At 37.0% G+C, this 17,234-nt stretch overlaps 1 protein-coding gene across 1 annotated transcript; it reads left to right on the top strand.

The window, feature by feature from the left end:
- The first annotated feature begins 309 nt into the window (after nucleotides 1-309).
- On the top strand, nucleotides 310-15,972 carry LOC104883072 (prefoldin subunit 6). Its single transcript, XM_010667520.4, has 5 exons — nucleotides 310-488; nucleotides 596-666; nucleotides 756-880; nucleotides 6,910-6,970; nucleotides 15,690-15,972. Exons 1-5 carry the CDS (start codon nucleotides 407-409, stop codon nucleotides 15,744-15,746), a joined length of 396 nt encoding a protein of 131 aa, XP_010665822.1. The 5' UTR covers nucleotides 310-406; the 3' UTR covers nucleotides 15,747-15,972.
- Nucleotides 15,973-17,234: the final 1,262 nt, after the last annotated feature.

Genomic DNA, 17,234 nt, shown 5'->3' with positions numbered 1-17,234 from the left:
TTTATTTTATTTGAGGTTGCAATTGAATAGATTGAAATGAAAAGGTTGCAATTAACAAAGTGATCACTTTAAAGGATTACATTATGCAAAAGATCTAAGATATTAATAATCATAATAGTATATCATCAAACGTAAAAGTCAAAATGTAACGAGTAAAAAGAAACGAAAGAAGTATTAACATTGAACTACAATCAATGTTAGTCTTTGAATAATACAAAACATGGATCCGACGGAAGATAGACCCCCTAGCCCGTGGGCCAGACGGAATGGGCTTGTCATCAACTGTTCCCGTAGTTAGCTTTTAGTCCCGAGTTCCGACTGCCAAACTTAACACTTCCGCAGTTTGTTCAAACTTTAGGAATTTGTACCTTGGTGGGAGCACAGCACAACTGCACAAGTGAAATCGATGGCGTCTTCGGCGGCAGCAATGAAAGAGTTGCAGCACGAGCTAGAGAACAAGGCCAACGATCTCCGTAAACTTCAAAAAGGTAAACCTAAGCTCCTTAATATCCCCCTATTTACACGCATAATCCTAATTTCTACAAAAATTCTCAATCCCATCCTTTTTAATTGTAATTTCATTCTGATCGAGCAGATATTGCGAAAAATCATGAAATCAGAAAGAAGTACACCGTGCAACTCGGCGAAAACGAGCTCGTCCTCAAGGTTTTTGTTGTTGCTGTTGTTGCTGAGTTTCTTAAATTTTTTGTATTTAGTATTAATTGGTGTGTCAATTGTGGGTGAATTTGGTTTAGGAGTTGGATTTGCTGAATGAAGATGCAAATGTGTATAAATTGATAGGTCCAGTTTTAGTCAAGCAGGATTTAGCGGAGGCAAATGCAAATGTGCGCAAAAGAATCGAGTATATATCTGCTGAATTGTACGTTATCTATTCTTTTATAACCTGTATTTCGCTCCTATTTCTTTTTCTATTGCATTGATGTATAGTGGAATGAAAATTAGAATTCTTATTGCAAGACCAGACCTACTTGTTCCATTTCTTTCTTGGCGGTTTTCCTTGATTTTTGTTGGTCTAGTAGCCATATTACCACCATGATGGTTCTGAGCAGCCTAAAACGTTCATTTTCAAACTAACTTATGATGACAGGATTCTGATTATTATGGTATATGTACGGCCCGTTTGGTAGTTGTTAATAAATTGTGGTAATGAGAATGAATTTTAAGTGTAACTTTATTAAGGAAGCATCCTTAAAATCTCTATGGGGAGGCATTTTTTCTCCATGGACAAGCAATCTCACCCCTAAACTTATGTTTTTATCTCCAAGGGGAAGCAATTTTCATTACCACTCATTACCATCTACAAGGTGGTATTGGATGGGAATGAAAATTCAAGAAGGAAAGTGGACACTTTAGGATAAATTAGCATTACCATGGGAATGGACAATGATATATTTCACAAATTTACACACAAATTCATTCCCATTACCATCATTTATGACCAACTACCAAACGGGCCGGTAGTGTTTTATTGATGGACTTTTATGTTCATCAATTCTTGTTTTGAGGTATTTTCGTATAAGAGAAATGATGATGGAGAAGGATAATGGTAATGCTGTTGAAGGAGGGCATGAAGTGGTAATGAAGGTGTCACCATCTTAGAAATTAGAAGTGCTTCTGAGGGAAATAGGAGGAGAAGGGCTGAGTGTAACGTGTTTGTTCGGTCTGTATTTCCAAATTCATCTTCCAAATAGTTTCAACACACATATTGAGGAAATATGGGGGGAGGGGGTTTGAGCTATAAAGAGGTTTAATGTGGATACCAAATTGGAAGTGGATGGAGAGAAAGTCATACAAGAGTGTTCAGATTTGTTAGAGAAACTTGTTTGTTGTGATGGATATTTAAAAACCATTAAGAGAATGTGGAGTCCAATTTCTGTGAGGGTTGGGTTTTTTCCTCCCTATTTATAGGTAAAGGTTTTATTGAACTTTGAAGGAATAGTTGAGTGGAGGATAAATACTATGCACCTATTATTTGTGTGTACTATCTTTATAAATCTAATGTTAACATTACTGCGCGCAAAGAGTCATGTAAGGCTGAATGAGACCATGTCTGCAACCTAGATATTGTGCATATCTTGCAAGATGTCGATTCATTTTTTGCCCTCAGTGAGAAGGGATATTTTGAACCTCCTATTTATTAAGACTTTTGGGCCTTTATCTTTTTGAAACAAGGCCCAGCCTGTCTCATGTCGTTCCAACAACCACACCTCCCTTCTTCCACTGTTGAAGACCGGGAGGGCCGGGATCCCCAATGGAAAACCTTTAAGTGCGCCACACAACTCTTTTGTGAAGCGTTGTCTCAGACGTTTCCACTCACGCGTGGTGGATTCACAATCCATTGCCTCGATCCACTTGGCTACATCCCCCCTTACCATTTGTGATGGTTTTTAATCTAATATCTTATCTCAAGAGGTCCTATGGTTCGGTTCCATTTTGCTAACTATTATCTTATCTCATATTAAGCATCTTAGCTTGTGTAGCTGGCCATTTGGTTTCTGGACCTTTATAATTAGTGATGTATTTCACCATGCTTCGGTGCAGTTTGCCTACCCAACACAACTCTAATCTAACATCACACAAAATGCCAAATACTCTGATGACGTGTGGAAGTTTAGATTATAGAAAGAGTTGTTCCATCAACATTTGACCTGAAGTCAGTCATGATTGATAACCTGCTTACATCGGATGACTAGAATGATATGTTCTGTTGACGTAGTTTAAGCCACAGTTTCAGTAACCTAAAAGATACGATCGAGCGCCTTAGCAAATGATGGGACTAAATCATCAATTAGCATCCGTAACAGTGAGATTATTTCAATCCATCATCTTTGCTGCAAATCCATCCACTAAGGACTACCCTATGTACCTTCCCATGGTTAATGGTGTAACAAGAGTGCTAGTTGTTGTGCTCTATTCCGTGCCTGGTATTGGAGCTTGCCAAGATACAATTCCACATTATTAGCAATTAGAACATAACAAAAATCTGTAGAACTAGTTGCAGTTCAAACATGTGGTTGTCGTTAGTAATCAGGGACAATGTTGGTGACAAGGAGTTATTTAGAAATTTTGACATAACCAAATTGCAATCCTACCTGCTGTAAGTTGGAAACAAGTCACAGCTTTTGGTATATGTTCCATTCACCACCTTACATTCCTTGTATAAGGTTGGTGGCGGTGGTTGGTACATTATGTTTAGGGTAGAACAGAGTTGCGTCAAATGATCAAATATTTTGACCGAGCTATCACCATCATTGAGAATCGAAGGAGGTTGTAGTGGACATCATTATAACAAAAAAAATGGATATTTTATCATCAATTCCTACAAGTAACGAGACAAGTAACAAATATCTCAATCCATTAGAATTTAGTTGTTATGTAGCTTGTTTGGCACTGTGCAATGGGTAAATATGAAGTAATGTTGCATAATTATTAACATCGAAGCCATCCATCTAGTGAGCTAAGGAACTATAGCAGTATTCACTGGTATTTAAAGATAAGTCAATTAGTAGAAGGGCTTTTCTTTTAGTTCTGGTGGCTGTGCAGAAGACTTATTGTTTCTGTCTTTATTGGAGAGTGGAGACTATGTCATCTACAGACTTCTGAACAAGTGTGATCCATAAACTGACTTCTTCATACATATTTTCCTTTGTCTTGTCTCTTATTTCATCGTCTCAATATGCTTTGACAATACATATTTGCTTGATTAGAATCCTGTCATCTACATACATCCCAATAAATATAATTCCCAAGATATGAAGATTGAGCTTTAGTTCCTCTAAGTAAAGCGATGTTGATGTGCTTCTAAGTGGCATAACCCCCCTACTCCTTGATAGGAATCTGGTCTTTGATGAAAGTTCATGAAAGAGATTTGTTTTGCAAAAAGATTAATCATCTCAAGGTTTAAGGCTTTAACTTCATTCTATAGTGTATGATGACTTGATGAGTTTTGACGAAGCTTGCAAAAAGCCAAGCCTAGAATGTATCCTTGACTTACAAAGAATTAAGTTAAACTACTAAGTGTTTAGGTTCAATCTTATACTTGGGAAGAATTTAAGATTGAGATCTAATTTTCTCAAAGAAAACACAAGATGACCGCAATACATGGATAAATATGTCTATCTGAATGCATCACTAATTTTAGAGTATTCTCATCGGGTAAAGAAAGCCTAAATCAAACTCGTAAAACTCCTTAATGAACCATATCCCGCTCCTAGAGCCTTAAGATAAGAGAAAGGCAAACTGTCTAATTGTTAGATATTTAAATGTGAAATAGAGACAGATGGTGGGCCCCACTTTAAGTGAAATACCATAATGCCCCACACACTTATATTCCAAAATTTAGATACCTAGCCTTTCTCTAACAAAACACCCCCTGGCAGCCCAAGCAATGTTTGCAGGTTATAACGGTACGTGGTCTAGGAGTCCGTCTGGTTTACTCTAGAAGTTGCGCTCCGCGTTCCCGTTTCCATACCACTTTCCGGAAGGTTCTGCATTCCATGTAACAATGATCAGAACAAGAAGAGAATTGCAATTAACACCGGGCTGAGGCATCTAAAAATATTTGTCATGACTCAGAACTCGATAATGGAAGAGAAAATATGAGAAAAGAAGAGATTAAACAGGAGAATAGGGAGAAGAAGTGAAGAAGAGAAGAAGAGAGAAATTTTATATTATATTGCTAAAGGTTGCTGCTTAGTGAACTTTTAAGCGTTTGAATGGCTTAAATCACTCCTAAAAGAATTGATACCACAATTCTCAAAGTAATTTTTTCTCCCCGTTCACTTCCCTTTTGTCATGCAGATCAGTAGGACACTTCCTGTGGTCTATACCCTCCTTTTACCAATCTTCCTTCCCTTGTTTTTCCTCGAACCTGATTGCATTGTGTTACTCTTCTCAGTCATTGTCTGCTGCTCATATTGTCTTTAGTCACTTATGCTTGAGACCCTTTTATTTTAGTAAGTACCTGCCTCCTCTAAGCCCTACCCTTTACTTCTTCGGAAAGCAGTTAAGTGCATACAAACTTGGTTCATGCACTCGCATATTAAGACTACGTTTGTCTAGCCGCCTTGAGTATTGGGTAATCCTCCAAGTAGAGCTCCTATCCTAGGTGCTTATCCTTGAAATTTGATAACATCTTCTATGAGCGATAACCAGATTTTTTGTATAGTTAATTCCTGCTGCTTCTTACATATACACTGGGCATGAGCATCTCCCCCTTCATAGTTAATTTCTGTGCACCACTCTTGTATTCGTTGCGAATGTCACTTGCATGTTTTTTGATACTGATTAATTGAATTGATTTCTCACAATCGGATCCAATGTCCATGGTTATACTTGTTAAGTAAACAAAAGATATAGCAATCAGAGGAGAAGATGGTAGAAAGAAGATTGATATGTTCCAGAAAAATGGGATTACAAACACCACATTTAAAAAGTATGCATACGCTATGCCACTATGGAAAGGTTCATTGTACTACGATATGATATAGAAAATGAACTATGCCTATACTGTTACTGCACATCTAGTAGACTTGAGCTTAAACTTAAATGGATATCTAGTGGGAAACTGGCAAGCAATACTTTGCAATGCGGAGGTGTGTGGAACTGCTTTCAGGAGATGTGTGCTGTTATTTCTATTTGTTGAAATTTTTGAAATGTGGAGGACTGGAGGAATACCTATATAGTCGTTGTGATAGAGATGGAGAAATGGTTAGCCATAAATAGAAGGAATAAATTCTACCTTGGAAAGAGCTGGAAATGGCTTGTCCGTTGAGGGATCTAGTAAGTTATATGCATTGATGTTTTTTCTTTTTCTTTAAGAGAAGGAAGTGATTGTCGTTGTAGCCACCACCACTAAAGTAATTTGATCAATTGGCCTAGAATATGAAGGGGCTATCGCGTGCTATTTATTACCATGCATGCATTTCATCCAACAAATTAAGCAAAACATGAGATTGAAAGGCTTGCTGACCTTTAGGGTGTGCCAAGATGCAAAGTGGAGGTGCATTGATAACAATGAGGCGCACGACACATATTCAAGATGGTTGTGGCATAATTGCGAGGTGCATGAGGCATGCTCCTCTCTTCCTTTTTTAGTTGATATGATCGATTCTTCTCACTCTTCTTCATTTCTTTTGCTGCTTTATAAACTACCTTTTGCTTAATACTTCCTCCGTTCTACATTAATCGCAACATCAACATCTATCGTGATTTGTCTCTAAAGATTAACATAGTAATGTGGGATCTTATTAGGTTTGTCTCGATATATGCTTCATAATATCAACTTTTTATAACTGTTACCGGTATAAGATATTAACGGTTAAAGTTGTGCCTTGGGAGGCGTGAAACTCTAGATGTTGCAATTAATATGAATTGGAGGAAGTATAGTGTTTTTTGCATATATTCGAATATCTATATAAGGCTTTCTACGCAATTTTAGCCTTTAGGGAAAACCTACCAGGCATTTGAAAGTGTAAGTATTATAACGTTTGTTTGGTATGTTGGGTATACCTTCTTCTTATCTAGCTTCTTATATGAGACATACTTTTGGCCTCGAATGTGTGCGTGCTTGTGCGTGCGCGCTCAGCTGCTCACGTGTGTGTGTTTATCATGTCTCACTATCTTCTGATGCTATTATGATTTTTGATATCTTGAAGAATTAAGGCATGCTCAAAGGGTCTTCTCTAAAAAGCGTAAGAGCTTTTAAATAACAGGTGTTTTAAGTGGTGCTTGGCGTAGGAGGTGGGTGTTTTTCATGTGCTTACTATGCCTGCCACTTGATCTGTCAAACGATTTCGTATTGTTTGGCAATGGAGGAAGTTAACCTTGTTGAATTCTATGCTTATGCTCCTTTTTGTGTTGTCTTACTCTTCTTCATTTGTAACACAGGAAACGTCTTGATGCAACGCTCCAAGATATGGAAGAAAAACAAAATAGCAAAAAGGAGGGGGTAAATATATAAATCACTCGATGATCTTTTTGATATATTTAATAATTTTAATCTTGCTTCTCGTCCTTTTAAGTGCCTTGTTATCATTGGTTCCCGTTCACCGTAGACTTTATGCTTTATTGAAATTTCTGAATTGACATTCTAGAACTAAAGATTCAGAACATACTCAACTCAAGAAAATAGTACAGTATAAATCATGGAAGTTGGATATCATTCTTTTCGGTTCATCACCATGGAAACAATCATTGATTTGGCTGTTTGCTTTTTCTGATTTGGTTCTTTAGGCTTTGATCTCGTCATGGATAAACATAGCTTCTTTAGACTTGTGGAGCCATATTTTTGCTGTTGACAGGAGATGCTGTAAGATTATAAATTTCTAATAATTCCTTTGGCCGTTTATGAAGGAGGAAACATAAGCAGTTGGAATTTCGTGGGTTAAAGGCAATTATAATGGTAGGGATAAAATTGTAGGAGATGAGTAAGTGAATTCATGATAAATTTTTGCAAGGGCTTAGGTCATTTACACAAGAAATGGAAATAAAGATTTCATTTAAGTAGATATGGCCTGTAACGGATGAATATAATGTATCAACGCTAACACGGCATGAACTTTTTGAAAAAAATTCACATTAAGGAATTCTAAATTTATATTTGCAATTTTATAGTCTAAGAAGTATTCTTTTAACATAATATGAGTAATCCTATAAAATGATTGGGCTGTAAATCTGATGAATGGATAATTACTTGAAAAATAGATGCTCCATCTTATTATATTTATTAATATATATATAGACTCAACTCACATACAATACCCAACCTTCAAAGCCACGTCACATTCTTCTCTCTTCTTTAGTATTTGTATGTGTCTACTATAGAAATGTATTTCCATCTCTTTTTTTTACCCGATTCTAAAAAAGAAAATTCGCAATGGCAAAAGATTGCCGGGCTAGAGACTCTTACGTGCCATTGTATCAAATGATGCAGCGAGAAGTTGACATGCTCAAACTCGACAGTTGTCACTCGCTATACCTATAACTAGTGTCGCCGAGTGCTTTTTATGTTCTAGGTGATGTGAATTCAAAGAGGTGCACAAAAGCGCATCGACGCGCAAAAAAGTGCCTCGGGTGCACCTTTTTTTATTTTTTAAACCTTGAGATATTTTGAATTTTCCTTGGTTCATCTTTCATCAATGAGGCGCAATGAGGCACGCCTATGTTGCACTAGGATCCTTCGCGTAAATGCGCCTTGAGCTTTGTTATACATTGGCTTTGGCAGTTCGACACTCCTGACTTGGATGCAGACACCGGACGCAGGTCGCACTGGCTTCGGGGAAACAATTTAGGAGTTAGGAAAGTGAATTATTTGTATTTTGAACTCCTTAGATAAAAAAGTTGAGCTGTTAATTACGAGGAAGGGAAAAAAACAGATAGGGATTTTGGTCGCCTAAGTGCTGCAAGTCCGTCTGATTCTTCGCCGCCCTCTGAAAGAGAGGGAGGCGATGTTGCATATATATATATGAGAGAGAGAGAGAGAGAGAGAGGGCGCGAGGGAGGGAGGGATGGAGTGGGGAGGAGGGAGGGAGGAAGAGGGAGAGAGGCGATACAGACATACAATAGTACGGGTGGGGGTATTTGGCATGGGTGAGGCCGTAAGGGTGAAGAAAAGTCAAACTTAGCTTGAATATTTTACCGTTCTAAAAGATCTTTTCTTTCTTCTTATTTAACTCATTGTCTTATTTGCCTATTCCCTATGTGCGTGAAAAGATGGCAACTCCCATTTTTTTCCTCGTTATATTTATTCGGTGCTTCAAAGCAGTAAAGTAAAATCGCTTCATCTTTCCCATGTTATATTTATCTTGGATGTGTGTGCAATGGGCGGTGGGAAATTTAACGTCTTCTGAAAACTCAACAAAACTTTGGTAGTTGATGGTGTTTACTTTACATGACCCAATCAAGCAATTTGGGTCATCTTTATCTCATATCCTGTTAGTGCTCATTTACCTTTATTTGCATTACTCATCGGTCTCCTTTAGTGTGTTTCTAAATCCAGTGTTTAAAACTAACCATCTTAATATGTTGACATTTCGATTCTAAGTTTGTGGATACCATCCACGCTAAACTTTTTGTCCTGATGTTGATCTGTATATTTCTGACCAGTCCCTTTTTATGGATAACTTGTTCAATTTTGGTACTTATCGTATTGCTTCTATTGAGTTGATATAATATTCTCCATTGACATGCACCAAAAGCAATAATGCTAGGTAGCTTTAGCGAGTCACCTTTGGCAATGAAACGAAAAAGCGCTTATGACTACATCTGTCAATAAAGGTGTGTGGGTCTGGTTGGGCGTTGGGGTTTGGGTCAGATCGTCTCGGGTTGGATCGTGTTTTGATTGGGTCATTTTCTCATCGGTAAGGTTAATTCGAGTTATTCATCGTGTCGGGTTCATGTCGGGTTACGTTCAATTCTAGCCAATTTAAGTTCGGGTCGACTATCGGTTTAATATCAAGTCATTTCGGATTTGGTAAAGTTCGATTGTTTCATTGTCACACAAATCAGGTTAGGTTCAGGACAAGTTTGTCACACAAATCATAAAATTTGAGTTGCGTTAAGTTTGAGTTTGGATAGGTTCCATTTTTTTCGTTTCAGATCAAGTTGAGTTTGGATCAACTACAGAGTGGGTTCTACTAGGGTCTGATCAAGTTTGGTTTGGGTCATTTTGAGTACGGGTTAAGTTTGGGTCAATAAACGCATCAGGTCACAAGCTGACAAGTGTTTAATAATTTTTAAGTTCGATTTTCTTCATAGGCCGATCATTTTGGGTTCTTGTCATTGGTCAAGTGGTTTCGAATTTAGGCCAAGTTAGTTAAAACGGTTATTGAAATTCGTAAATTGTAAAATCACTTTCAAATATTACGATTATTAGTGAATTCATTCGAAATCTTCGTAGGATATCTTTTAATAGTTTTAGTAGCATTGTAGCAGGTAATTCTTTGAATGTTTGAATCTTTTGTAGCTAGTCCAATAGAACTGGGTTCAGTTTAAAAGGTTTTGGGTTGAAAGCTGGTCGATCCATATCAAGCTGGGGTAGAATGACTCGAGGTAATAACAAATCAAATCGAAACCGGTCGTATGAAATCGGGTTCAGTTGATATTGGGTCAGCTACTCAGCTTACGGACAAGTCGGATCGATTTTTTGGGGTTGGGTTTGATGTGGGTCGTATTGGGGTAATTCTGGTTTCAGGTTATCAAGGACTGGGTGCAGTGCAAGTTCAAATCTATAGTTGTCTGGTCAATTGAGATGTTGGCTAATATTGGCTCGGGTCAGGATAGTTTCGAGTAATCATTTTTTCTGGTCCAATTGGGTCAGGTCTTGCTCAGTGTCGGGTTAGCTTTTGACAACTCTACTTCTCACGGACCCTTGATTAGATGCAATTACTGCTAGCTATTTTAAGCAAGATTATTCACCTACTTGGGTTTCCGCAGACATCATTGCTCCATCAAGCAAATCTGATGCATAATGCAAGAACAGGCAGTAATTGATAATTTGAGATTTGTGAAAACTATTTATTTTTATGGGAATCTTATAGTTTATTAAATTCTCAAGGTTTTGATAAGGTGCCATGTACTAAATTATTTTGTTGGAAATCAAGAATTTAACAAAACAACCTCTATGTTATGCTCTCTCCCATATTTTGTGGTTCAGGTGCAATATTAATTATGATCATGACTGATTGAATACTTGGACATGTTCCATTTCTGAATTTAGACAACAGAGGAATAATGATACTATATGGCACCTATCGTTTCTTATTCTGACATTTAAATGATGTTATTTTTCTCTATCCTCTTTTGCAAGATGTCCTGAAGTATAATCAAATGCCTTGATATTCTTTATCCATATCTTATCTTAATCTCATTCCAGTGGGTTTTTCCCAATTTCATAGTTATCTTCTTGAGTTGATGGGAATAGAAGTCTGCATTCTGGATGGAATAAATGTGCCATACATTCTCCTTTTCTTCATTGACCCTTGCCACAAGTTTTTCAATGTATTAAAAAAGCAGGTCTACCAAATTCATGCATCACAATATATATATATGTATATATTTTCTTTTTCTGTTTTTCTTTTTGGGGGGGGGGGTGTGTGTGTGTGTGACATTCTGAAGCATGGAATCCCTTGGCATGTGTTTTTACAAATTTCCTGAAGGGTTAGAAACAAAATTTTGAACCAAATGCTTCAACAATTTTTGGAGAGGCTGGTGCAATTTTTCTTTCCTGTGAAGTGCAAAATAGTTGGTGTAACAGACCTGAAATGGCTTATTGTGCATTTGTGCTACACATCTGTCAGACTAGCATTTCATTTAAGTAAAGTAAAAAACCTTGACGAGATTAAGTCACAAAGGATACCCTATGGTCCATAGATCATTAAAAACCCCCAACTTGCTTGTTGTAGGCTTGTAGTTCCCATTCGGCTACGCCTCTGTCAAACACACCATGCTGAGTTGCTGAGGGTTCAGCTCATCTGGAAGTTGTTGAAAGATTTAAAAAATTAAGGGTTTAACTAGTGTGAGCAGGGGTTGGGGAGGGAAGATTTGTGAAATCCCTTGCTTCAAAGGTGGTGGAGCTTTAACATTATTTGCTAAATATGAAAGAAGGAACTTTGCGTCCTTTTCTTTGATATGTTCTGTTTACTCTTTTTTCTTCAATTAAAATCTGTGAAAACTAGAACTTCACAAGAGGTAGGAACTTATTGAAAATTCGTAATATAAATAAAAAAACGCTGCTAGTAGCTGTTTTTAAATTGTTGCTTACTTGAGATTTTCCCTTCTCATTTACTCCCTCCGTCCCTAAATGGAGTTCCCATTTTTTGGGGCAGAAGTATTAAGGAGAAATTATGAGTCATATCTTAGTTGTATTAGATTAGGATTAAATATTGGTATATTATTCATGAAATATTTATTAAGGAGAGAGAATATGGGCCACTTTTCAAATTCATTTTGTTTATGGGTAGGTGAGTAGTATACTAATAAGTGAAAGCTAAATAATAATTTTATGGTGGACCCATACGAAATAAGGAAATGAGAAATCTATTTGGGATTGACATAAATAGAAAAATGGAAAGTATATTTAGGGACAGAGGGAGTATCTTTTTATTTTCTTACCTATTTTCTTTTCCATTCTACATAGGTTAGAAACTTCAAAAACTTGAATTGTTGCGTTGGCAAGTTGCATAAATGAGTCAATATGGTTGAGTAAATTCAAAAATAATTATTTATGTTTCAAGTCCTTCAACTTTTAGGTCCATGCAAGTTCATAGTAAATAATCATTCAGTCCAACAGTGTCTAAATGAACATTTTCCTTGTCCACTTTCATATCCTTAAAAGATCTTGAAAGCTGCACTTAAATTTTCTGCAGAATTTGGAGTTCCCCTTTCTTCCTGCATCCATTGAAAGGCTCTGGATAGTACCACCTCTCTCTCTGTTTAAGTCGCTACATGCCTAATTACTACCAAAAGGAAATTCGGAATTTTGTTTGATAGAGCCAGCATCTATCCTAGATGATTGTGGGACTCAATTTTGGATAAAATTTTTGTCCATTTTTAGAAGAAACTTAAATTTCGGACTTGCATCTTTATGACAGAGTTCGCTTTTCAATTAGAAATCTTGGATGCATGAACTTTCTCATGTTTAATTAGTATGATTAGAACTGTGGCAAATAGCTACGAGTCTTTGACACCTATGGACTTGCTAACTTAGAACCCGTAAATAAGTCAGTTAGCAGTGGGTAAATTGATGTTGACTTGCCTTCTGATTGGGTACTTGTGTCCATTATTCTGTTGTTTATTTTAGTATCTATGCTGAAATTGATAAACTTTATATGAAGTGAAGTTCTGAAGGTAGGATAAAAGTTTTATTGGTTGATGTTAACATTGTTCTTTAGAAGCCCATGTGTAGTCCCTTGTAGCTTAGATATGAAGAAGATAGGGGAAGTAGGGATATGCAACCTCTTAACACTGATTATCTAGCTTTGCTAAATTGAGTTGCTCTGTGGAGCAAAAGGTTTCTAGAGTCTGTTTTTGAGGCAAAGGCAGTCATCATAAACATGAGGAGCAAGTGTTCTTTTTATTTTTGCAAGATGCTTATACTTTATTTTTGCTTCATTCTATATATTTGTAAGGAGGTTTAATGGTTTGAGGAGATGGCAGAGTAATTCTGGAAAAAGCTTAAGCAAATTTCAGCTTGTGGATTGGGGAAGCACGCAAGAATTGCGAACATGAATTTGAATGAGGTCAATACTAAAATTGTGAACATGGATTGGGGATTAATGAATTTGAATTTCAGCTTGTGGATTGGGGTTGCTATTTTTTTTTTTATGTGGAATGATCTCCGTGTCCCTTGTATTTGGATTGTTTATTTGTGCCTTTTGCATGACGTATCAGTCCTCGTGTTCTTGCTGTGACCAGGATTGCTGGCTGTTATGAGGATCTGCTTTAGAAACCAGTGGTGTGACAGGTTCTGGAGGATAAAGGGTTGAAATATTGAAGCATGCTTGCGTGCTCTATCCGTAAATATTCCATCAGTATTGTCTCAACCCCATAACTGATGGGACCCTCAACCAAGTTTAGACAATGTGCCTTTCATGATATTATGTAAATGTGGGAGATAATCAAGCAAAAACTCAGTATGAAAAGGGTTGCCGGGTTGGGGGGGGGGGGCGTTTCTATAACCAGGATTATTGGATGTGACATGGCTGCTGCAGAGAGGCGCGTCACCCGTAGGTGTGCTTTAAAGCAGGAGATTTATCTAATGATCTCATTGTTGCTGAAGGCCAAAGGCTCAACCTTGTGATTGGTGGGGACCTTCTGCTTCCCATTCAGACTTTGGGCTTCCGTAATCCTATAGCATCAAACAAGCAATTTGGGGCTTTTCCTTGTGGGAGTAGGAAGATTAGCTAGAAGTTGACCCCACCACCTGTTTAATCGCCATTGCAAAAGAATGGAATCACTATTAGGTGTTTCTAGCTAGTAAAATTACCGTCTTCTTTTATATTCTTTTCTATGTGGAAATCATTTTCTTTCAGTTTCTCTGGTACAGAAACTTTTAGATGTAGGCTCTACCACTCTAGACCCTTGAGACTGTATGCCTGTCTCTCTTTCTCTCTCTCTTGCTCGCTCTCAATAATTAATTTCAAATTCTAAGAAACTCTGCTGTCCAGCTGGTATCCTTGCCATGTTTGAAGTACCTTACAAGCCCATTCTGTGTTTCTTACCCCTCATTCTATCACCTACTCAAGCCAATGTAATCAAATTGAAGTTCAGTTTTTCTGGAGTCATGTAATTGCTCGTTTCCTCCTGAAAAACCCCAGTCTCGAATTGTTTGTAATGTAATCCGGCTTAAGCCATAGTTTGCTTTAGCGTTGATGGCGTCAAATGATTGCTAATAGCTAATTAGTCTTCTCTCCTGCAAATGGCAACCTTTCTTTGCATAAGTAGGAGCGCCTTTGTTCTATTGTTTTGATTGTGACAGGAAATTGTTAGTAGTAATGCGCTGGCAAAAGAGAGATTTGCTAATTAAAGAAGGCTTATGTCATTGTATTTTATGATGATCCGAACGAAAGGAAGGGAAATAAATAGAAAAGAAATCAATATAACTGGATTTTCTGTCCTGTGGTTATATACTTATATTAGTAAAAATTGAGAGGAACAAGGTTACTCATTCGTTAGCTCATCTCCAACCTATGGTGGTGGGTCCTGTACTTGGGACAATTACTTTACTCGCTCTGATCGAAGGAAGTAATCTCTTTGGGTTTTCCTAAAAATAAAATTTATTTTTTGAGAAAAATCTGTTGTTTGGCCAGCTAGTTATGGAGGAATTGAAAACAATTATCAAGGAACTTCCCCAGCATCCTTTTTGGCCCACTTCCCATGTGCATAATTAACATCAACCATGGAAACTTCCCCATGTGCTTAAATTAACATCAACCATTAATTTTACATCAGCAGTTCCTTTCAATTATAGTAGCTCGTAATCTTCTCGATTCGGAAGTCATGCTTGTTTTCTGCTGGCTCATTTTTATGATAATGCTTAAGTGTGGTATTTTTAAGTTCTTACATATATATGAACTGTGGGACATGAAAACGATTTTGCTCAATTCGAACCACTCAATGTGATGCACATTGATTTAAGGTACCTAATACAACCCTCTCCTGATGGTTTCAAAAGGAAACATTTGACCCATTTGTAATATTTTTCTTATATATTTTGGCTTGTAAGCTGGCTGGATCAGCAAATTAACCGATATTTACTACATAATGATCGAAAAGAAATTGCACTTTTGTTTAAAAGCTTCTAAGTCAATCATCTTGAAGGTGAGATTTTGGGGTTAGTCTTGCTTGCTTGAAGCTGCTAGTTGCTGCTAGCGACGGATCCCTTGTCATACCCTTTTCTGCTAAGGGCTGTATGTAGGCATTTGAAACTGTAAAGTTGCTTGCGTGTGCTGCTAGTGGCTGTATGTGCAAAGATCCCCTGTCACAAACGTTTCTGCCAAATTTATTTTGCAAGGTTTTGCGACGCCTCATATATGGTGGTAATGGTTGCAAATGGTATATAGCTGTGAAGGCCGACCTACATTTAGGAAGCTATATAGATGTATCTTCTTCTGGAATGATTTATTTTGTGGAAGTGCTGACATTCTGGTTGTTTTTTATGCTACTTGTAGATAATGAAGATACAGCAGAAAATTCAAGTTCTTCAAGCTGGGAAGTCCAAGGTGTAGTGACTCAGTGCATTGAAGTGCCTTGTCTAGTAGTAAATCGGTTACCTGCTTAATTCTGGTTTTTCTTTTTAAAATTATTGTTATAGAGAAACCTGGAAAATATTCTTGTCAACGGTTGATATAGCTAAATTTGGGGTCACTAGAGGAATTCAGTGTTAGAATATTTTCAAATTTTGGACTCAAAAAGAAAAATATATATAATGGCGTGAGCATCTCTTATTCTTGAGTGAGAACTGACTTCCTAGGGCTTACAAGTTACTAGCCTATTTGGCTGGTTTTTCAATCACATTTATTTCACTGTGAGAAAGTCCTTCACAACTGATGCTTGTAAAGGACCATTTACTGAGAAAAGTTTATCATATGTGAATCAAATTATTTTCCAGGCACAAAACACAGTGTGAGCAACGCGATGTTCTGCTCTGCTTTCATCGAACGTGATTGCTAAAATATTGACAGTTCAATGTGCCCCAAAGATGATCATTCTGGAATTTTATGTCATAGCATATACTTATTATAGATGAGGTTACATCATATGTCAGCTCATATGACAAGCCATTCATATAACCTTCCTTCCTTTCTTACCTTTGATACTAATTCTCTTTCCACATGGAGTAATAAATCTCCGCAAAAAGCTGGCATGGGGTTGGACCAGTGTAGTACGATTGTCATGGAGAACCACTTGCTTCTCCACTTATAGATCAGTTTTGCTTTAGATTATGGCTATATGAATCCAATCAGAGAATGTAGAAATTTGGTGAATATTTTTTTGCTGAAGGAGTAAAGGGGTGAATTTTTGTGATTATTGCACGGGTGTTTGATTATTTATGGGTGCAAATTCCACGGAAAATTGATAAGAAAGCGCACTGAGGGTTCTAAGGTGCTTCTACAATGTGGCCCTCGAGATTTTGCCTATTTATTTATGTAAGTTGTGAATATCATGCTCTTACCTTTTATGGACGGAAATTTTGTTGTGGAAGACGTCAACTTCCCATTTGCAGTGAGACTCACGTTTGGGTTTTGGAGTTGTGTAAAATGAAATCAATACTTGTACAGGTGGATTTTATCATTTTATCTAGAAGTGTCGCAATCCCTGAAGCTATCTATATATATCTATACAAATATATCAAAAGACATACGAAAGAATGCTTATTTGTCACGTGGCACTCTTTTCAAATTTCTAACACAAATAAATGCTTTATCTTCATGTGTACTCATTTAAAAAAATGTGTAAGTGCAAGGTAAATGTAAAAGCTTAACTATCAATACATTATGACTTTGTTGTTTAATATTTCAAATAAAATATGATAAAGTCTTGTAATAATTGTAGTTAACTAAACAGACTTAACTCGTATATACTCCCTTTATTTTCTTATTGCTATATTGCTGTATGCACAACAATTTGTGCAATGTCACTTTCAACCTTTTTGGAGTGTACTTTTTGATCTATATAATGTAAAATAATGAGAAGGGTGAAAAAGTAGTATTTTT

This window comes from Beta vulgaris, chromosome 8 (genome assembly GCF_026745355.1).
Source record: "Beta vulgaris subsp. vulgaris cultivar EL10 chromosome 8, EL10.2, whole genome shotgun sequence".
Lineage (NCBI taxonomy): Eukaryota > Viridiplantae > Streptophyta > Magnoliopsida > Caryophyllales > Amaranthaceae > Beta > Beta vulgaris.
The sequence above is the reverse complement of the archived record's forward strand: the minus strand, read 5'-3'. Positions and strand labels throughout refer to the sequence as shown.